Source organism: Gopherus flavomarginatus, chromosome 6, assembly GCF_025201925.1.
Source record: "Gopherus flavomarginatus isolate rGopFla2 chromosome 6, rGopFla2.mat.asm, whole genome shotgun sequence".
Lineage (NCBI taxonomy): Eukaryota > Metazoa > Chordata > Testudines > Testudinidae > Gopherus > Gopherus flavomarginatus.
Genome location: NC_066622.1, coordinates 31144300 through 31165420, shown reverse-complemented (window position 1 = coordinate 31165420; position 21121 = coordinate 31144300). Strand labels below are relative to the sequence as shown.

Genomic DNA, 21121 nt, shown 5'->3' with positions numbered 1-21121 from the left:
CCCCTAGCCAGCAGGAGGTGACTCAGTGAGTCAGGCTGGCTTGTGGCAGCACCTCGTGTTGACTCAGGGCTTGTGCTCCTGGAGTCACCTTTCACCTCCTTGCTGCACAGAGCCGTTTCCCCAGCACCATCCACTGACATAGATGGCTGGGGGAGGCCCTTGGCCTAGTTCATTCCACCAGCCAAGGAAGTTGCGAAGAATATGATGATGATGATGATAATAATAAAGTTTACTATCTGCTCTGGGTAGGGAGGGAATCCTAGTGGTTGCAGCAGCGGAGCTGGGCATCAGGACCTGTAGGTTCTATTTCTGACTTTGCAACCTCACTGTGTGATATCAGTACATCCATCACCTTCTCCATACCTCAGTTTCTCCCAGGGTTGGGGCATGGCAGATTAATGCAATTTATGGGGAGAAGGCTGAGGGAACTCAGGACAGATGGGGTTGGTGGGAAGGATCCGTGCATAGTCCACGGGCTCCCACAGGGGTGATCCTAGGCTGGGATGGCGTGAGAGAAGGCCGCATCTCAAGGCTTTAGCCGCTCCCCTCCCTCAGCTCTGATTATCCAGCTTATTGGCAGCTCGAATACAATTAACAAGCCAGGATTCCAGGCCTCACCATCAAACTAGCCATTCACCCCTCCTTGAGCCGATTAGGGGCTGAGCTGCCCTTGGGCCAGCCAAGACCAGGATTAATGTCTCCAGGGCCCCAGCATCCCAGGACACCTACGGCTGATGCCTCCAGTCATGAATGTAGGTCCATAGGTGTGCAGGGACATCCCCATCCACTGCCCAGCTCTGACTGGGGAAAGATCCTGCCCATATTTAACCGCTAGACCTCACTCACCCCAGGATAGAACCCAGGAATTTTGATCCTTCTCTACCTGAGCGGGGTGAGTGTGGTCCAGTGGTATAACATGGGGTTGGGAGTCAGGACTCCTGGTTTCTCTCCCTGGCTCTGGGAGCGGAGATGGGGCAGAGACCTTTGTATTATCATCAAGAGTGACTAGTGCAGCGGTTGGCAACCTTTCAGAAGTGCTGTGCCAAGTCTTCATTCATTCACTCTAATTTAAGGTGTCGCATGCAGTAATACATTTTAACGTTCTTAGAAGGTCTCTTTCTGTAAGTCTATAATGTATAACTGAACTAGTGTTGTATGTAAAGTAAATAAGGTTTTTCAAATGTTTAAGAAGCTTCGTTTAAAATTAAATAAAATGCAGAGCCCCCCGGACCAGTGGCCAGGACCTGGGCAGTGTGAGTGCCACTGAAAATCAGCTCACCTGCCGCCTTCGGCATGTGTGCCATAGGTTGCCTACCTCTGGATTAGTGCTATATCCAGCCCTGGGGCAAGAGGGCCGGCTGAGCGGTTGCTGCATGGTAAGATTGGACAATGCAGGCCAGAGAGCTGGGGAACCATCACAGTCTCTGGGATGCACCAGCTTCCTTCTGGGGCATGGGGATTTCCCTAGAGCTCATGTAGCCCTTGGGAAACAGGTTATAGTGTGTCCTATCCCCCAGCCAGTGCCCCCTAGAGGGGAAAGCCCCAAATCCCATTCGACACTCCCCTGAGCTAGCCAGTCATCTCCCCTCAACACACATACACTTTCCAGCTCTGATGGCAGCTGGCCGAGATCATCCAGATAGCAGGGTATGGGGAGGTGCTGCTGCCTCCTTCCAGGCTGGGCCAGCCCAGTGCACTCTGGGAAATGGGATTATGCCAGAGGCTTAGCACCTGCCACTGCTGTCAAAGAATAAGTTCTTTATTGGGAGATGGGTTCTCAACAGCCTCGGCTAAAACAGCCAGAATTGGGCCCTGCCCCTGGAGAGGTGAGTCTGGTCCTGCAGTGATACCCCTCCTGCTGGCTCCACAACATAGGGCTGGCATGTGCAGAGAGCTTGCAGAGTCTGTTGATGCCCAGTGTGGCACAGAGAAGCCCCCATGGTGGCCAGGGGTGTCAGTCCCCTTCCTGTTACTGCCCCCCACCCTGCACCAGGGTGTAGAGTTTGACAGCCCCCTTGGCAGACGGGCACAGCTCCCTCCACATCTCTCCAGTCTGCTCCAGAGTCAGGACGTCCTGCAGGGGAAGCACAAGGACACCACGGGGTCAGTGCCAGGGAGCAGGGAGGCAGGGTACCTGCCAACACCACCCAGATCTCATGCGTGACCTTTATCGACCACGGGAGCTGGGAGAGCCAGGACTCCCGGGTTCAATTCCCAGGTCTAAGAGGGCAATGGGCTCCAGTGGATTAGAGCATGGGGACTGGGAGTCAGGACTCCTGGGTTCTATTCCTATCTGCCAGGCTGTGCCTTCCCCTTACCTCTCTCTTGATAAAGATGATGCTGGTGGATTCCTGAGCTTCAGGGCCCCCGATCTCATATCTCTGCTTCACCTGCTCCGACGTCAGACTGCACCTGGGACATGGGGCAGCTCCATTAGCAGAATGGAGACAACTGGGCCTGAGGCCAATGGCAGCTGCACCTGTTTATTCTCTGTCCCTATGAGCAGCAAAGTTGAAGCTTGGCCTTGTGATAACAGCACAGGACTGGGGCTCAGGACACCTGGGTTCTATTCCAAGCTCTGCCACTGACTCTCTATGTTACCTTGGACAAGTCGCATCCCTGCTATGTGCCTCAGTTTCCCCATCTGTAAAATGGGGATAATGATCCTTCTGTCTAGTTAGACTGCAAGCTCCTCAGGGCAGGGACCATCTCACTGTGTCTGTGTGGCAGCTGGCATGATGGGGGGCCCCCAATCTCAGTCAGGGTCTGGGTAGCGCCTGACACAATGTGAGGTCCCAATCTTGGTGCCATGCTAGTATGTTTATTTTATCTGAGGAGGATATGGTAGAGGAAGCCAGGGCCCCAGGATGTGGGGGCAGGTTGCACCCCAATTGTTGATTGGCTCTATCCCATCAATCACCAATTTCAGGGTTCCTCTAGCTTCTAGATCCAAACAGTCAGGACATGGGTTTAAGCCAGCAGTTGAATTAACAGTGCCTGAGCCAGATTCGCCAAAGCAGACTTCTGCCTCCTGAGCTCTCCCTGTGCCTAGCGTAGCCCTCCTGGGCCTTTCTGTGCACTGAATTAGCCCCATTACCTGACATAGAACTCAGCACTGGCCCGACCTGCGCTGGTCTGGTTCCGAGCGATGCCCAGCAGCACTGGCTGGCTTAGGGTAGGCAGTGGCAGGTTGACCTATGGAGCAGGGATATGGGTTAGTGAAGGGCAGCAGAGCACAGAGACACCAACAGCCAATACCCCACATCTCTCACCTCATCTCGGATCTCCCGCAGGATGGAGGTGAAGATCTCCTTGACAACCATCTGTCTGGGGAGATCCTGCAAACGGATGGATTCTTCTGGGACGTCCCCCACCACAGCCTGCAGCAGAAAAAGGAGCCTAGGGTCAGGAAATGCAGCCACCTCTGAAGTGGAACACAGCAAGGGAGGTGGATGCCAGGGAAAAAACATTCCTGCACTTACAGGGAGTCCAGGAGATGTGCAATGGGGGCAGGAGGTGGGAGTTAAGGTTTCCCAGGGTGGAGGAGAACTGGCTGGCTTACGGGGTCTGGGCCTGGGGTCTGGGCCTTTCCATTCTAGGGGTGCTGGGTGAACCCACCTGTGGCTCAGGATGTCCCCCGGGGATGTCTACAAGGCCAGGTGCCTCGCCCACCCTCAGGCTGCGCCGTAGGAAGACGAAGCAGTCATTGGCTGTATGCACCATGGCGCCCACTCCCAGCGGCTCCGCCAGGTAGGCCTGACTGTCCCCAAAGTCCTGCCGCCCCTGCTGCTGGAGGTGCCTGGCCATGCCAGCCCGGTTGGTACCAAGGAAGTCCTTGTAGCAGGTGAGGCCCAGACAAAAGGTCAGGGAGCCCCCATCCAGCTGGGCTGAATGCAGCCGGAATTTGGAGCCGTTGAAAAGCCAGGGACTGTGGCTGCACCGGGCCTCCCAGACAGCATCGATCCAGGCCTGGCCCCCGGGCAGCTGGCGCCGGTTGTAGGCGGGGGAGAGCTCAGCCCGCACTGCCGTCTCTGCCAGGCCCTTGGGAGACGGACACTGAAGCATGATGGAGATCTCAGGGTCCATGGTGCTTCCCTGTGCCTCTCCACCCCGAACACCAGGCTCAGGGCATCTGGGAGGGAGGAAAAGATGGGGATCACTCAGTTTCTGTGCCAGACTACCACCTCCTCACACACACCCTAGAGTGCCAAACCCATGGGTACCAAGGCTCCCCACTGCCCTAAAGAGCTGGTTCCATGGGCACTGCACCCCGCCCCCCGAGAGCTGGTCCCATGGACACCACACGCCCCTGATTGCCCCACGAATGCTCTACCTCCCCACAGTGCCCCAGAGAACTGACCCCGTGGGCACTGCATGCTCCCTTACTGCCCAGGAGATACAGGCCCATGGATGACACCCCCCCTTCCTCTACTGCCAAGAGAGACCTGGCCCCAGGGGCAGCAAGCCTCCCCCATTAACCCAGAGATCTGACTCCCACTGTCCCAGAGAGAGGGCCCCATGGGCACCACACCATGGCCACTGCCCCAGAGAGAGGGCCCCATGGGCACCATGCCCACTGCCCCAGAGAGAGGGCCCCATGCGCACCAAACACCTCTCCCCACTCCCCCAGAAAGCTGGCCATATGGGCCCCACATGCCATCCCCTACTGGCCTGGCGAGCTGGTTGCATGGGCACCGCACACCTCCCCCATCCCACTGAGAACCCCCTCGCCCCCAGGATGCATGTGCCCCAAGGCTGCCCAGTGCATGGAGGGGATCAGGGTGGGGATTGAGCATCAGCCATTTCCTAGAGGGGCAGTGCTGCAGGCTCATGCCATCCCCTCTGACGGAAGGAAGGAGTCCTTAGGGGTGGGTGGTGTCATTAGGGGCGAGACCCTAAAGTTGCCAGTTAAACTCCACACACGTATAGCTCTGGGGCTGTACTGATAAGAGCAGGGGGGTGAGGGTGGGAGCCAGGACACCTGGTTCTATCCCCAGCTCCAGGAGGGGAGTGGGGTCTAGCAGTTAGAGCTGGGAGCCATCTCCCCGTCTCTATTCTCCTGGCTGCCCATGAACCGGACACCCCCACAGCTCCCACCTCCCCGGGGGCAAGGAGCATAGGGAACGGGGCTGCTGCCGGCTGATCCCAGCCCTGTGGGGCCATTCACCCCACGGTACAGCCCGGCCCCTGCGCGGGAGCCCCCGAGCGCGCCGCCCCCCAGCCCCGCGCCGGGCTCAGTGCCAGACTCGCTACCTCCAACTCCAGCTCCACGGCCCGGCCCCAGCCGCCCTCTTCCCGGAAGTCAGCGGCTGCCTGCGGCCGCGCTGATTGGTTCAGGAGGGCTCTAGCTCCCTGCCCCCTGTGCCGCTCTGTGGCTTCGGTATCTGAATGGGTGGTGCCAGGTCCCTGCCAGCTGAACCCCCCCGTGGCTCCAGTAAGCGGCTGGGCGGCTCTGGCTCCCTGCCAGCTGTGCCGCTCCGTGGCTCTGGTATCCGTCTGAGTGGTACCAGGTCCCTGCCGGCTATGCCGCCTCGTGGCTCCAGTATCCGGCTGGGTGGTGCCAGGTCCCTGCCGGCTGTGCCGCCCCATGGCTTTGGTATCCGGCTGGGTGGTGCTAGGTCCCTGCCGGCTATGCCGCCTCGTGGCTCCAGGATCCGGCTGGGTGCTGCCAGGTCCCTGCCGGCTGTGCCGCCCCATGGCTTTGGTATCCGGCTGGGTGGTGCTAGGTCCCTGCCGGCTGTGCTGCCCTGTGGCTCCGGTATCCAGCTGGGTGGCTGGGACAAAGTGGGAATGTTCTTAATGTTTTCTCTGAGTGCTGTGTGGGTGCCTCAGTTTTTCCTATGCATTTCTCGAGTGTCTAGGGGTGTGTGATTGTTGCAGAGCCCTCAGGGCCAGTGTGATGCTGTCTGCACAGGGAATGGCTGACACCTGCTCTGCTGGTAACTGATGGCCTGAGCCCCTCTTCTGCAAAGGTGCCAACTGAAGGTGTTGGAGAACAAAGAGATCAGGTGACCTCCTGGCCCAGGAAAGAGAAAAAGGCAGAGGAGGGGCTGGGAAAATGGAGGGGAGTCCAGAGAGGTCTCTGGCCTCCCTGAACCCCCAAGATGGACCTGACTGAGAGAGTCCTGTTGTCTGTATCTGCAAGACCTGTTTTGGACTGTGTTCCTGTTCTCTAAATAAACCTTCTGTTTCACTGGCTGGCTGAGAGTCATGGTGAATTGCAGGAAACCGGGGATGCAGGGCCTTCTCTCCCTGAAACTCTATGACAGTGGCTCTAGCCCCCTGCCGGCTCTGCCGCCCCGTGGCTCTGGTATCAGAGTGGGTGGCTCTAACCCCCTGCCGGCTGTGCTGCCCCATGGTTCTGGTATCAGACTGGGTGGCTCTAACCCCCTGCCGGCTGTGCTGCCCCGTGGCTCTGGTATCAGACTGGGTGGCTCTAGCCCCCTGCCGGCTCTGCCGCCCCGTGGCTCTGGTATCAGACTGGGTGGCTCTAGACCCCTGCCAGCTCTGCCGCCCCGTGGTTCTGGTAGCCAGCTGGGTGGCTCTAGCCCCCTGCCGGCTCTGTCGCCCCGTGGCTCTGGTATCCAGCTGGGTGGCTCTAGACCCCTGCCAGCTGTGTTGCCTGATAGCTCTAGTGCCCAACTGGGTGGTTCAAGCTCCCTGCCTATTCCACCCTATGTCTCCAGCATCTGGCTAGATGGCTTAAGCTCCCAGACAGCTCCTTCCACACCACTTTACGAGACGCGTTTCAGTCACCAGGGGATTCCAATGGGCAGGAGTGACATGGGTGTGGAGCCAAAATATGCAGTGTGTGATCCTCCCCCTTGCGGGCAGGATTGTACCTACCCCCTGGCAGAAATCAGAGGCATGTGAGTTTATCGTTCATGTTTGGCAATGCTTGTCATGGCACTGGAGCACCGCCGATGTGACTGAACTGTGGGAGGGGGGTGGGGTCTAGTGGGTTAGAACAGGGGAGTTGAGAGTCAGGGTGCCTGGATTCTATCCCCAGGTCTGGGAGAGAAGGTGAGGGAAGTCAGGACTTGCCAAACTTCTCCAACTCTATTCCACTCATTAGCAGCTCCATTCTGTCCCCCATCCCCAGCCAAGGTCCCCGGTCTGTGTTTCCCACTGTGATTAACGCTAATTAGTACCAATTACAAATCAGATTAGACACAGCTTTTCTGGGGCAGATCTCTAATGAATGGAACCATTGCAAACCTGAGGGGGACCTGCATGCCCACGTGCATGCGCACACTCACATCTCTCCTCTCATAGCTGGTGAGAGAACCCAGGAATTCTGTTTCCCAGCCATTCTGCTTTAACCACTAGACCCCACTCCCCTCCCAGAGCTGGTGAGAGAACCCAGGAGTCTTGATGACCCAGTTTCTAGGAAAGAAAAGTCTCTTATGGTCAGCGGTGGGATAGTGGGAGCTTGGACTCCTAGGTTGTATCCTGGACTGTGGTCCAGTGGGCTAGGGCAGGGGGGATGGGAGTCAGGACCACTGGATTTTATCCCCACTCTGAGAAAGGAGTGGGATTTGTGGTTGGAAGGGGCTCTTTGAGTTCATCCTGCACTCTCGGCATAGTTCTGCCACATTGTTGCTATGGGGGCACAGTGACAAGGGCTGTGAAACCCTGCCCCAAATGTCTATCCTGGGGTGAGGAAGAAGGAGCACTGCCCCATCTGAGTCCATCATCTATTCTACCTACTCCCTCCACCTCCTTTGGGGGTGGGGCCACACAACCATGAGTCCTAACCCTCCCCTGGACTCCTAGGTTCTAATCCTGGCTTTGCCAGCAACTCTGGGCAAGTGGTTTCCCTCCAGGGCTAACTCTGCCTCCAGGTGTGTATTAATGGCTAGGGGGCATGGACCATGAGAGCTTCAAAGCTCCCAGATGGCAAGAAACCCCAGCCCTCTCCCCCCTGCATTTATTAACCTCCCTGTCACATGGGGGGGCAGCTCTCCCTGTTGCCCCCGCTCCGTGGGGCATAGCTGCCTCACTTCCCTGGCAACCGGGCTCCCACAGCATCTCTTCCACTTGCCAGCCCTGACTGGGCTCATTGTCGGGGAGCCCCTGGCCAGGGAACACGGGGGGCATTGTCCCCCGGAACAGGATGAGGTCATCGCAGCCATGCTGACAAAAGGGGGATTGTTGCCAACAGTCTTGTGCCCCCCCTCCTGGTCTCGTTCCCACTACACCATTGAAGCTGACACAGAGCCCTGGATCTGCTTAGCTACTGCCTCCCCCTTAGAGTCCCTGTGCTGGCTTTGAGCTGCTTTGCCTGGGCATTTTGCCTCATGTCAGCCATTGAATGGGCACATGCTGGGCATGGCAGGTCCCTTGGGAACTCAGAGCAGGCCCTTTACATCCATTAAATCAGTTATCTATGCAAAGGAGAGGAATGACTGTGGTGTGGCTAAGGTGCTGCATTGGGGTATAGGACATTTGGGCTCAATATCCATTTCTGACACAAACTACCTATGTGACCCTGAAGAAATCATTTTGGTCAAGATCCACAAGGAGACTCAGGTGTCTTCCTCTGTAGGTACATAAGTTCAACAATTAAGTGCCACTAACTTTCCCCAAACCCCCACTCAGCTGGCACCTAACTCCATAGACATAGTCCTTATGTCACCCCACAGCTACTGAGCTGCTCAGAGCCCTTGTTCCCTCTTCAACTGCAGTGGGATTCTCATGCTTTACTAGACATTCCCCGTAGCAGGGTCCCATCCAGCAGACGTGCTCAGAGCACACCTATCAGGCAGCGTGTGTGTAAAATTGCCAGTAGCTCAGTGGTCAGTGCACACACCTGGGATGTATGGCACTCTGCTTCAGCTCGGTCTCCCACAACCCAGCAGATCGCCCTGACCACTGGGCAACAGGTGGGCTTGGAAGGGCAAGATTTTGATCAGCAAGTATGGCCAGACATCGATTTAACCTACACACACAAACTGACAAACATATTTATATTGATAACTGCAATGTACAGACAGGTAAAGTAAGATAAATACAGCTTGAGAACTTAGCAGAGTTTGATTTAAGTGTATTTACTTGGTATATTTGGACACGTGATGTTGACAATTGGTGTTTTAATGGTTATAAAGTTTTAACTTTGAAACCCAAATTATTGCCATTAATTAATTATTGTCTTACTGCCCCTCATTGTCTGATCTCCACCCATAATTTCCTGCAACTGTGAACACTTACATTGATTTTAAAAAGCTTACAAATAATCATGGATATTATCTGTCAAACTTACATAGGAATTAGGCAGCAGAAGATGTATATATACACATGCAAAAATCGTACTCTGCCAAGCCTAGCTCTAGGGTCCTCTCAGATGGGTCTCTTTCCACCATTTTCTTCTGTTAAAGCTGTTTCACTTTGAATAAATCATTAAATATTTATTGGAGCAGGAACCCAAACCTGCCTCATCCCAGGGGAGTACCCTCAGGACCAGCGCTAATGTTTTTAGCACCCTAGGCACACGGTCATTTCGCCACCCTGCGCGCTGGTCCCATGGCTCTGGTGGACCTGCCGCAGGCATTCCTGCGGAGGGTCCGCTGGTCCGCAGGTGTGCCTGCAGAAGGTCCACCGGAGCCACGGGAGCAGCGGACCATCCGCAGGAATGCCTGCGGCAGGTCCACTGGAGACGCAGGACCAGGGGACCCTCCGCAGGCATGCCTGCGGCAGGTCCACCGGAGCCGCCTACCACCCCCCACCCCCAGCAAAATGCCGCCCCCAAATAATCCTGGCACCCTAGGCGATTGCCGGCCCTGAGTACCCTAACCACTGGGCTATTCGGTATGATGGAGTTTCTGTGCCTTTATACAAGAAAGGAATATCCAGTCTTAGGCTCCTGGCTCCAGAAAAGGATTCATGGCTGAGAATCCCAAGCAGAGGGAAGTACGTGGAGGCCCATCTCAGTGGGAGTTAGGTACCTAAGCATCTTTGTGAATTTGCTCCGTAAGCTCCCTCTCCCCCACCTTTCCTGTGCACTTCACTCCTGGATAACTTAAGTGAGTCACTGCTCATCTTGTTGGCTTCTGAGAATTCCTGTCCTCAGTGCTTAACTCTCCCCATATAGTGCATGGATACTCAACTCAAGGCTCAGGATGCCACTAGGCAGCAGGGCACCTAAGAGTTAGGCATTGCAACACTCAACATAGCAATGCATATGTTCCTTTTTGGGTCTAGCCCTTCAGTCTCTCTGTGCCTCCATTTCCTCATCTACAAAATGGGATAATAATCCGTCCTTTGGGCAATATAGACTGTAAACTCTTTGGGGCATGAACAGATTGTCACTGGATGTCTGTGCAGTGCCCAGCAGAATAAGGCACTAATGTTGGCCTGGGTCTATGAGGCACCTAGCACAATGAAGTGCCCTGATCCTATTAGTCAGGTTTTGTGCCACATCCACCACAACAAGGGCTTGATCTCGGTCAGGGTCTGTGCAGCACCCACAAGACCATGGTCTCAGCTGAGGCCTCTAGCTGCTACAATCACTCGAGCAGTAATAAAGATGTTTAGTTTTAAATTGAAGCTAGGAACTTTAAAAAGCAATGGGACGGTTGCAAGGCTCTCCACAACTTCCAGAGTTCTTGTAGTGAACAGCTTTACAAGAGGATTGGAAGGGACATAAACACTCGTGTGTCAAGGTTTAAGCCAGTCTCTATTAGGGGTTTCATCCAACCTTCATGAGGGCAGATTACTCCATATCTGCCCACTGTGGGATTCTCACACCTTCTCTGAATCATCGGGTTCTGGTCTCTGGCAGAGACAGGACACTGGGCTCAAATGGGCCATGACTCTGATCCAGTCTGGAAATTCCCATGTTTCCGACTGTTACGGGTGAGGTGAAAGATTGTTCAAACTAGTTGGTGTAAACACTGCCCTTCATTTGGGACACATGTAAAAACAAATACACTCCTTTTCAGGTGGCTGACATGAGTGAGGAAGGAATTTTACCCCCATGCACAATTGGCCTGGTTTGTTCTAGGCTGGTTTGGCTTTTTTTGCATTCCTCTGAAGCATCAGGGATTGGAGACTGGACACCAGAGAGGGTAGGCCAGGCTCCAAGGTGGTTCAGAATCCAGTGAATCCTCTGTCTAGCTGCTTGCATGGGATCCAGCTGATCATCAGATTTAGGGTCAGGGAGAAATTTCCCTCAAGTCAGATTGGCAGGGATCTTTGTGTTTTTTCACCTTCCTCTGCAGCATGGATCACCAGTGGGAGTCATCTGTCTGACCTCATCAATCCCTGCTGTCACAGGGCCTCGGCAGGGCCAGTGCAACACATTAGGCGACCTAGGCGGTCGCCTAGGTCACTAACATTTGAGGGGCAGAGACTGCGGCGGCCGGACCTTCTGCCGCCTCTGTTGGGGGTGGCATTTTGGGGGCGAGACCTTCTGCCGCCTCAGGCGGGGGTGGCATTTTGGGGGCAGGATCTTCTGACGTCTAGGGTGGCAAAAAAGCTGGCGGTGCTCCTGGGCCTCGGGCATGAGTGGCAGTCTGGCTTCTCCTGTTCTTTGCCTGCAGCACATAACAGTTTAGTTTCTTGAGGAGGACTGAAATGCTTTGGTCAAACTAAAGTCATTGGGATCAATATAGGGGTAAGTGAGCAAAACTAAGTGGCCTGTGCTGTACAGGAGGACTGACAGGCCCTTCTGTCCTTAAACAGGGGCCTCCACCCCAACCACAGGCATGTCACATTGCCCAAAACAAAGTGCATGTGGTGGGCAGAGGTGTTTGATGGGTATCATTTTATGAGGTGTGCATGAGAGAGAGAAGCTGAGAAGGATCAGAAAGCCAGGGGGTGGGTGTGTGGGTGTGAGAGAGAGAGAACTTTTTGGGCTAAGTGCTACCTGAAAGAGGCTTAAGACTGTGAGCAAAGGTACACTAGCCATGGAGACCAAAAATGTTGCCTAGCTTCAATCCTGACATTACCCTGAATTTTGGCTAACTGTGGGGGTCAGAAGGGAGCAATGCTACATTACGTTCTACCCATAGAGGCAGGCAGCTGAATTCTCTGGCATCTGCCCATTGCTGCTTCCGGCTGATGCACCATCGAGGCCAGGGCAGCGCAGGGGAACCCTAATAGTGGAGGGGAGTGAACCCTAATAGTGGAGGGGAGCAGCCATGCAGGGAAGGGGGTCTGGTAGGGAAACAGAGGTTGATTTAACAGCTGTTGCCATTAGTGTCTGTTCCATGCTGGGGATCCTGAATGAAGGTGGCGAGGTGGAAGCGGTCGCAGCAGCCGAGGGGAGAGCGTTGGAGGGTTTCAGCAGGCCAGAGACGTAGGAGGGCAGCATGGGGACTATATGTGTTAGCGCAGGCAGGGAGCTGAAGTCTGTGTTCCAGCTCCCACCCCCTTACAGTGGGTCCTGAAGATCTGTTTGGGGGCTAGGCAGCAGGCGAGCCCGATCTCGGGTCTACACGCTCCTGCTGCCTTACAATCGGCAGCAAGTCAGCGGGGGTCTGGGGCTAGAACCCAGGCGTCCCGGCTCCCAGCCCCCACTGGCCCCCCAGAGCTGGGACAGAACCCAGGTGTCCTGCCCCCCCACCGAGGCCCATTGTCCCAGCCTAGTGCCGGGCTGCGGCGCGGAGCTGCACCTCGCCTCCGCTACGGCGCCCAATGGCTGGGGCTGGGGGCGGGCCCAGGCCGTCGCCCCGCCCCCCGCTTCCCGACGGGCGGGGCCGGGCAGCTGCCGGTGCTGCGGGAGGAGGCCGGAAAATGGCGGCTGGGGCCCAGAGTGAGTCTCTATGGCAACCGTGTCCCCCCCCTCCCCCTCGTGCAGGCTCCTTTGCCCCCTCCCCTGGGCGTTCCCTGCCCCCGCAATCCGTCCTCCCCGCTTCGCCCCCTTTTATCCCTTGCAGCCTCCAGTGTTGCCCACCCGCAGCATGTGGGCCCCACACCAGTGCCCCCGCCCCCTGTAGTAACTCCTCCATAACTGCCCCCCTGCAGCATCTGCCCCCTCCCCCTGCAGCAACTTCATCCCCCCGTGGCACCGCCCCCCCCACTTCTTGCCGCCCGTCCCCGCCCCCCACTTGTGACTCAGTCCCCCTCCCCCCACTGCATTATGTCCCCCCACTTGTGAGTGTGCCTCCACCCCCAGAGCCCTTTCTCTGGCAGGGCAGGGCCCTTCCGGGGTGGGCAGAGCTGTCGGCTCGGCTCACACGCTGTGATTTACCCCTGTTCCCAACTGGCTGGTGAAACCCAAAGTGATTTAATGGAAAGGGGCCTTTCTGCTTTGGGAGGGGGCAGCTGGACACACCTGGAGGGCTGGGTTTGGGCCCTAATCAGAGCCCAGAAGTCCAGGGGAGCTGTGGCTGCTCAGCACCTCTGGGCATCTCGAATCAGGCACCAAAATCTCCAGCCGCCTTTGGGATTTGATTTTTAATTCCCTTCTGTTTATCAGTATGTGTATTACAATAGTGCCTAGAGGCCCCAACACATTGTACTGGGTGCTGGACAGCTGTGCTGGACAGAGATTGGGCCCCCCAGGCACTGCACAGACCTGATTGAGACTGGGGCCCCCATTGTGGTGCTGCACAGACCCTGACCCCATTGTGCTAAGTGTTGCACAGACACACAGGGAAATACAGTCCCTGCACCCAAAGTGCTTACAGTCTAAACAGACAGGAAAGATCATTCCCTCTTTTATAGACAGGGAAACTAAGGCCCAGAGAGACTAAATTACTTGCCCACACAGGGAATTTCAATGGCAGAGCCAGGAACTGAGCCCAGATCTCCTGGGTCCCAGTTCAATGCTTCAATCTTGAGTGACACTGGACAAGTCACTGCCTCTCTCTGTGCCTCAGTTTCCCCATTTGTAAAAAGGGGATGATGATGATGCTGGCCTTCTTTGTAAGGTGCTTTGAGATCTGCTGTTGAAAAGTGCTAGATAAGACCTAGAGATTATTATTTAACCACAAGACCATCCAATGTTTAAATGATTGAAATCTTTCCTTTAACAGTTTTTCCTCTTATAAATTATTTGTATTATGACCTGAATCAGGATCAAAGCCATGTGAACAGCATTCTTTGTTCATATGGGTGGGAGGCTGATTGGGCGTATGTGTGGATATTTACCCAAAGAATCTGTTTCTATTTGATTGTGTTGTGTTTTTTTTAATGTCACAAAGACATTTCTTACCATGTTTTGTAAAACTGAACATTCTCTGAGTTTAAGGCCCAAATTCAGTATGTTATTTATTTTTATTTTTTTTAAGTTAAATCCAGGTGTGGAGAAGAGTTTGTCATTTGGTCAAAGTAGCTTTGGTTGTGTTGCATGCAGAGAAGGGCTTCTAGACTGATGAGAGGAATGGAGAGCCAATTTTATGAGAGGAGATTGAAAGAATTGGGCTTGTTTAACATGGCCAGATGAAGGCTGAGAGGGGATCCGGTTGCTCTCTATAAATACTTCCTTTTGGGAGGGGATCCCAGGGTGGGAGAAGAGCTATTGAAGCTAAAGGACAATGTTGGCACAAGAGCCAATTGGAATAAAATGGTCAGGAATAAATTTTAGCTGGAAATGAGAAGAGAGTTTCTGCCCATCAGAGGAGGGACTTCTGGAGCAATCTCCCCATAGGAGCAGTGGGGGGTCAAACAACTGAGTTAGTTTGAGTATGGAATTTGATACATTTATGCCCAGGATTATATGATGGTGTTGCCTGCAGTAGCTGGGACTGGACTCAGTGACCCCACAGGTGCCTTCCAGGACTATGTCCAAGGGTAATTGACTGGTGCTGATTTTGTTGGTCCAGACTGAAGGGCAAAGAATCAGATTTTAAAAAAGATTTAGGTGCCTAAAGATGCATTTAGGCAGATTTCAGTATCCCCCCAGGGGACCTAAGTGGTAAAATTGGGAGCTAGGTTAGATGCTTCCAACATGTGAGCTAACGCTTCCAATGCCATCCCTTTTATTCTAGTCCAGACAAGGCTTTGGTGTGAGGAATTCCAGGAGAGCAGTTTGATCTAGTGGCCAGAGCACTGGACTGAGACTCAGGCTACCAGCGTTCTGTTCCTAGCTCTGCCACTGGTCTGCTGGGTCACCTTGGGTATGTCTCTTTACTTCTCTATGCCTCAATTTCCTCATCTGTGAGAATGATACTGACCTTTTGTAAAGCATTTTGAGCTCTGCATAAGAAAGGTGCTATAGAAGAGCTAGAGTTTATGAGGATTATCAGCTATTCTGTACAGAGCGGTGGTTCTCAAACCATTTTTTGAAGCCCACTTAAAAATTGCTGAGGGTCTCAGCAGACCACTTTCCAAATGTTGTTTGTACCATTAGCTAACTATTGTAAAGGCTTTGGATAAAAGCACTCTATAAAAAACCCCTTAATAATACTTAATGTTTTTTGTTCTACAAATAAAAGCACACAACTCATATTTTAATATCAGTAGTCTTACTTTTCTAATGTGATGGATGTGCCCTTCCCCCTCCAGCATCCCCCAAGCTGGGACTGGGAAGGAGGGGGTCTCTCCCTCTCTCCCCCACTGCAGCAGCCCCTGAGCTGGGGCTGGGAACTCTCTCCTCTGCTGTGGCAGCCCCTGAGCTGGGGCTGGGAAGGGGGAGGGAGTCTCTCCCTAGGAGCCACAGCCCTGGAGCTGGGGAAAGTTGCCTCTTGCTCTGGCCACCACATCCCAAATTCCCCCCACCCCCTCTTCTCACCCCACTGCCTCCTCCCACCTACTCCCTATTCCCCCCAAGGCCACCACCTCATCTTATATGTGTGTCGTCTTCAGGGTCCAGGCACCTAATTAGTGGAGCCACGCCCGCACGACTCCACTAATTAAGTGGGTTGCCCTTCATTCTCTTGTGTGCAGCTGCCCAGGTGTACACCTTAGAGGGAACTGTCTGCGAACCACCTGAATGGCGGTCCACAGACCACAGTTTGAGAACCTCTGGTATAAAGCAATGCACCTGGGGCTGGAGCCGTCTCATATCAGAGTTTCTTGTTTCATCACCTATAATCTGCTGGCTTCGGTGGACCTGCACCAATTTACACCATCCGATGAGCTGGTCTTTAGTGACTGGGATTTTGAGGGCATTTCTGAGCCAAGGGGCAGCCCAAGCCCATTAATAGAACTATGCCATGGTGGGAGTTTTTTCCTTTAAGCATCAGTTTTGAGGTATTTTTAGGGGCCCTCAGAAAAATATCATGGATTAAAGGTGTTAATATTTGTGAGTGAAACAAGCAGAGAATATTATTTCTTTTGTCAGTGTCTCTTCTCATGTGGAAGCCGTTAAAGCACTGCTCTTTTCATAGTTGAAATAAATCGCCCTCAAGGGAGGTTTCTTTTGCTGGTGGGCACGGATATAGAAAATATCCTAGTTGTGGCTTGCCTAAAACTCAACTGGAAAGGAAGGTGGGGAAAGAAAACCTAAACCATAGAGCAACTGGGCATTAAATACTGAAGCCTGTGAAGTACTGAGCACTCTCAGCTCCCTGAACCATAAGTAGGAGCAGCATCTTTCAGCATATTGTACAAACCAGGAAATAGTGAGTAGAAGTAGGGAAGTGATTTTACCTCTGAATATGGTATTGGTGAGACCCATACTGTGTCCAGTTCTGGCATCCACATTTTGAAAGGGAGAAACCAGAGAATGTGCAGAGAAGAGGCACAAAAATTATTTGAGGGCAAGGAAAAATTGCCTGACAGTGAGCGACTTAAAGAGCTCAATGTGTTTTTCAGAAAGAAGATAGCAAGGTGACTTGATTACAGTATGTAAGTACCTTCATGGGGAGATAATCTTGGGTAGTAAAGGGCCCTTTTGGAGAGAGAAACAGAGCAAGACCTAATGGCTAGAAGTTAAAGCCAGACACATCCACATTAGAAATAAAGCTCAATTTTTTTTTAACAGAGAGGATGGTGAACCCTTGGAACAAACTCCCAAGGAAAGTAGTGGATTCTCCATTTGAACTCCAGATTCGATGTCTTTCTGGAAGATGCTTTAGTCAAACACAAGTGATTGGACTCAATACAAAAGGGTAACAATGGAATTATCTGGCCTCTTCTGTATAGGAGGTCAGAGTAGGGCCTTGTCTTGCTGGTATAGCTGTACTGGCAACCGCCCATGTAGAAGCAGTTTATAGTGGAAAAAAAGTCCTTTTGCCAATATATCAGAGGGGTAGCCGTGTTAGTCTGGATCTGTAAAAGCAATAAAGAATCCTGTGGCACCTTGTCGACTAACAGACGTTTTGGAGCATGAGCTTTCGTGGGTGAATGCATCTGAGGAAGTGGGTATTCACCCACGAAAGCTCATGCTCCAAAACGTCTGTTAGTCTATAAGGTGCCACAGGATTCTTTACTGCTTTTGCCAATATAGTTTATACCAGTTCCCCAAGTGAAATAATCTATTATAGCAAAAACTGCATCGCCAGGGTTTTCGCTGGCACAACTGGATAGCTACGCCAGCAAAACTTCTAAGCATAGACCAGGTCTAGATGTCCTAAAGTTTCTCGTGGCTTTAAAATCTGTGTATCTATGTTGTAGTTATATCCCAGCAGGCCTTGTGCAGTTTGGCTGTACCACTGGATGTTGTGTTTTCCACTCACCCTGCTGAGGGCTGCTCGAAAAGCAATGGGATTCAACTGCTTGGGAACTCATGTCTCCGGGCCACATAATGTTCTCTGCAGCCTGGGTTCAGTGGTTCTGTGTTCCTGATCTCTGGAACTTGCAGTAATAAATGTGAGATTTCTGAGTCTGGGTAAGGTGGCAAGGGCTGGAGGGAAGAGCCCTCTCTCATTAGCAGGAGGATTGGCACTTGCTATGGCACTGGAATGATGGCTTTTTGCTGAGTGCCAGTGCAGCCAGTAGGCGACCCCAGGTGTAGGATGTAGCAAAGAGATCTCCATGCTGGCAAACAGCCTGTCTGAAGTGGGCATGTTTGGATTGATGTAGGTAAGTGCATGCAAACCCCCAATGCACTGCACTGCTGCAAAATGAAGTTTACAGGGTCCCACTTACTCAGCTTCCAACCCTGACGTTCCACTGATGCAGTGGGCATCATAAGGCATAAAATCCCCATGACAGAGAGAGTGTGCACAGAGGAGGCCCTTATGCAAGTAGCTGCGGGCATGCTTCAACAGAGCAAGTGATCTACCAGATGCATCACTGAATCGTGCTGGTATTTCCATCCAAGGGCCGCCCTAGCTCTTCCACTGCACGCAGGGGCGGCTCTAGCTTTTTTGCCGCCCCAGGCACGGCAGTCAGGCAGCCTTTGGCAGCTTGCCTGCGGGAGGTCCCTGGTCCTGTGGATTCGGCATACCCGCCGCTGAATTGCTGCTGAATCCGCGCGACTGGCAGACCTCCCGCATGCAAGCCACCAAAGGCTGCCTGACTGCTGCCCTCACAGGGACCATCAGGGCACCCCCCCGCTGCTTGCCGCCCCAGGCACGCGGTTGGAGCACTGGTGCCTGGAACCGCCGCTGACTGCACACCCTGTGTTTGGTAATAAGGGTGCTCAGAGTGGATCCCTGCTGTGTGCAGGCCAGCTGTGTAAATGCTCTGCCCCTCCTTTATGAAATAGGCCATGGAAGGTCTAGTCTGCGAGGTTGGTTTGTGCCAGTACATATGATTGTCCTGGATAGTGTGGCCTATCCTTCACTAGGAGAAAAGGTGTGTTCTTACTATGTGTTAGCCAGCAGGTGGTAACTAACACCAGGGAAAATATGACAAAGCTGCTCAAATATTTGACATATCCGTTTTCTCAGTATTTTTGTTCTGAAAGTAATTATTTTATTATTTAATTTTGAAATTGTCATTTTGTTTTGATGAGGTTGAAATGTTTGGTTTCTTCTTTCGTTATATTATAATTTATTTTGTGTCTGCCCAGTGCTTAGCATAATAGGGTTCTGGTCTGTGACTAAGGCTCCTAGGCACGATGGTAATACAGATAATAGAACAGAATGTATAAAAACTGATAAAATCATAACAGCCGCGCTGAAATGTCGTTCTGATGTTAACAAAAGGAAGTATTTTGGAATTTTCATTTCATGGTCTATTTTGATTTTGCTCTGATACGGGAAGAAAAGAAATTTGGAAATGTTAGAGTTTCTCACAGAATGGAAATTCTGAGATTTGATTTGATCCACGCTGAAGACAGTATGTAGTATTAACGAAAGGGCTCTGCAGTTAAGCAGACAAAGATCTAACAAGAACCAATGGCTGGAATTTGAAGCTAGACAAATTCAGACCGGAAATGAGATACAAATTTTTCCAACTGTTGATTGATTGTAGATAGATTCAAAGAGCTTGGCTTGTTTAGCCTAGCCAAAAGAAGGCTGAGGGGGCATATGCTTACTCTTTATAAATATATCAGAGGGATTAATATTAGGGAGGGAGAGGAATTATTTAAGCTTAGTACCAATGTAGACACAAGAACAAATGGGTATAAACTGGACACTAGGAAGGTTAGACTTGAAATTAGACGACGGTTTCTAACCATTAGAGGAGTGAAGTTCTGGAACAGCCTTCCAAGGGGAGTAGTGGGGGCAAAAGACATATCTGGTTTTAAGATTAAGCTTGATAAGTTTATGGAAGGGATGGTATGATGGGATAGCTTAATTTTGGCAATTGATCTTTGATTATCAGCAGATAAGTATGCCCAGTGGTCTGTGATGGGACGGGATCTGAGTTACTGGAGAGAATTCTTTCCTGAGTGCTGGCTGATGAGTCTTGCCCACATGCTCAGGGTTTAGCTGATCGCCATATTTGGGGTCAGGAAGGAATTTTCCTCCGGGGCAGATTGGCAGAGGCCCTGGAGGTTTTTCGCCTTCCTCTGCAGCGTGGGTCATGGGTGACTTGCTGCAGGATTCTCTGCAGCTTGAGGTCTTCAAACCACAATTTGAAGACTTCAATAACTCGGACGTAGGTTAGGGGTTTGTTATAGAAGTGGATGGGTAGGGTTCTGTGGCCTGCTATGTGCAGGAGATCAGACTAGATGATCATATTGGTCCCTTCTGACCCTAAAGTCTATGAGTCTATGAGATTCTCCATTGCTGGCAATTTTAGAATCACAACTGGATTTTGTTTTTAACAGATCTGCCCTAGTTCAACCAGGAATTAGTTCAGTGCTATGGTCTGTTATACAGGAGGTTAGACTAGATCAGAGGTGGGCAAACTATGGCCCATGGGCCACATCCGGTCCATGGGACCGTCCTGCCTGGCCCTTGAGCTCCCAGCTGGGGAGGCTATCTCCCGCCCGGCCCCTCCCCTGCTGTCCCCTCTCCCTCACAGCCTCAGCTCACCGTACTGCCAGCGCTCTGGGCAGCATGGCTGCGAGCTCCTGTCGGGCAGTGTCGCGGCATGGTTGGCTTCAGCTGGGCGGCGCAGCTGTCAGACATGCTACTCTGAGCAGCGTGGTAAGGGGGCAGGGAGCAGTGGGGGTTGGATAAGGGGCAGAGGGTTCTGGGGGGCTGTCAGGGGACAGGGAGCAGGGGGCAGTTGGATGAGGCAAAGGTTTGGGGGGGCAGTCAGAGGATGGAGAACAGGGGGAGTTGGATAGCCATGGGAGTCCCAGGGGGCCTGGCAGGAGTCGGGGGTGTGGATAGGGGTCAGGGCAGTCAGGAGACAGGAAGCAGGGGAGGTTGGATGGGGGATCCCGGGGGGGGGGCGGTCAGGGGACAAGGAGCAGGAAGGGTTGCATAGGTGGGGGCTTCTGAGGGGGGGTGGGAGGGGACAGATAAGGGGTAGGGGCCAGGCTGCTTGGGGAGCCACAGCCTTCCCTACCCGGCCCGCCATACAGTTCTGGAACCCTGATGTGGTCTTCAGGCCAGAAAGTTTGCCCACCCCTGGACTAGATGGTCACAGTGATCCCTTCTGGCTTTATAATCTGTGAATCTGGGAACATGTGTTAGCAGGTCAAGGTAAGAACTATGGGGGAGCTCAGAGTTTTCCCTGTCCTGACTCACATGAATATTACAGACTGCCTTTTCTTCATTAGTTAACACAAAGTAACATCCTAACATGAGGTGAGAAAACACCTTTTCTTCTCATGTCGATGTATCCTTGGAATGTGTCTTTTAGCTATTTAACAAGTCTTTATCCTTTTGGTACGAGTCCAGCAAGCACCAGTATAACATGAATGAAAATGTACCAGAATAATATCAAA

At 52.7% G+C, this 21121-nt stretch overlaps 2 protein-coding genes across 6 annotated transcripts in view; one reads left to right on the top strand and one right to left on the bottom strand.

Annotated features, from left to right (window-relative positions):
• Window positions 1-1738: 1738 nt before the first annotated feature.
• On the bottom strand, window positions 1739-5340 carry NUDT22 (nudix hydrolase 22). The gene is made up of 6 exons (XM_050960601.1): window positions 5254-5340; window positions 3619-4132; window positions 3273-3380; window positions 3098-3195; window positions 2319-2412; window positions 1739-2074 (listed from the first exon to the last, which is right to left on the bottom strand). The coding sequence occupies exons 2-6, from the start codon at window positions 4084-4086 to the stop codon at window positions 1970-1972; spliced, it is 873 nt and encodes a 290-aa protein (XP_050816558.1). The 5' UTR covers window positions 4087-4132; window positions 5254-5340; the 3' UTR covers window positions 1739-1969.
• Window positions 5341-12675: 7335 nt separating this feature from the next.
• The window catches only part of DNAJC4 (DnaJ heat shock protein family (Hsp40) member C4), an 83678-nt gene continuing 75232 nt past the window's right edge, over window positions 12676-21121 (top strand). For 3 of the 5 annotated variants that reach the window (XM_050960604.1, XM_050960603.1, XM_050960609.1), the window contains exon 1: window positions 12676-12754. In XM_050960604.1, the coding sequence (XP_050816561.1) occupies window positions 12736-12754 (19 nt within the window). In that variant the 5' untranslated portion in view covers window positions 12676-12735. Of the gene's footprint in view, window positions 12755-14933; window positions 15063-16870; window positions 16998-21121 lie in introns of those variants that run through there. The other 2 variants (XM_050960606.1, XM_050960605.1) reach the window with 2 other exon arrangements.

Bases quoted from the DNA above. Each gene is read 5' to 3' on its own strand.
- NUDT22 (XM_050960601.1), bottom strand. From the start codon at position 4,086: ATGGACCCTGAGATCTCCATCATGCTTCAGTGTCCGTCTCCCAAGGGC. The intron at 3,196-3,272 runs GTGAGAGATGTG...CCTGCTCCATAG, and splicing joins TGCGGGAGATCCGAGATGAG to GTCAACCTGCCACTGCCTAC. The intron at 2,075-2,318 runs GTAAGGGGAAGG...CTTCCCCTGCAG, and splicing joins TCATCTTTATCAAGAGAGAG to GACGTCCTGACTCTGGAGCA.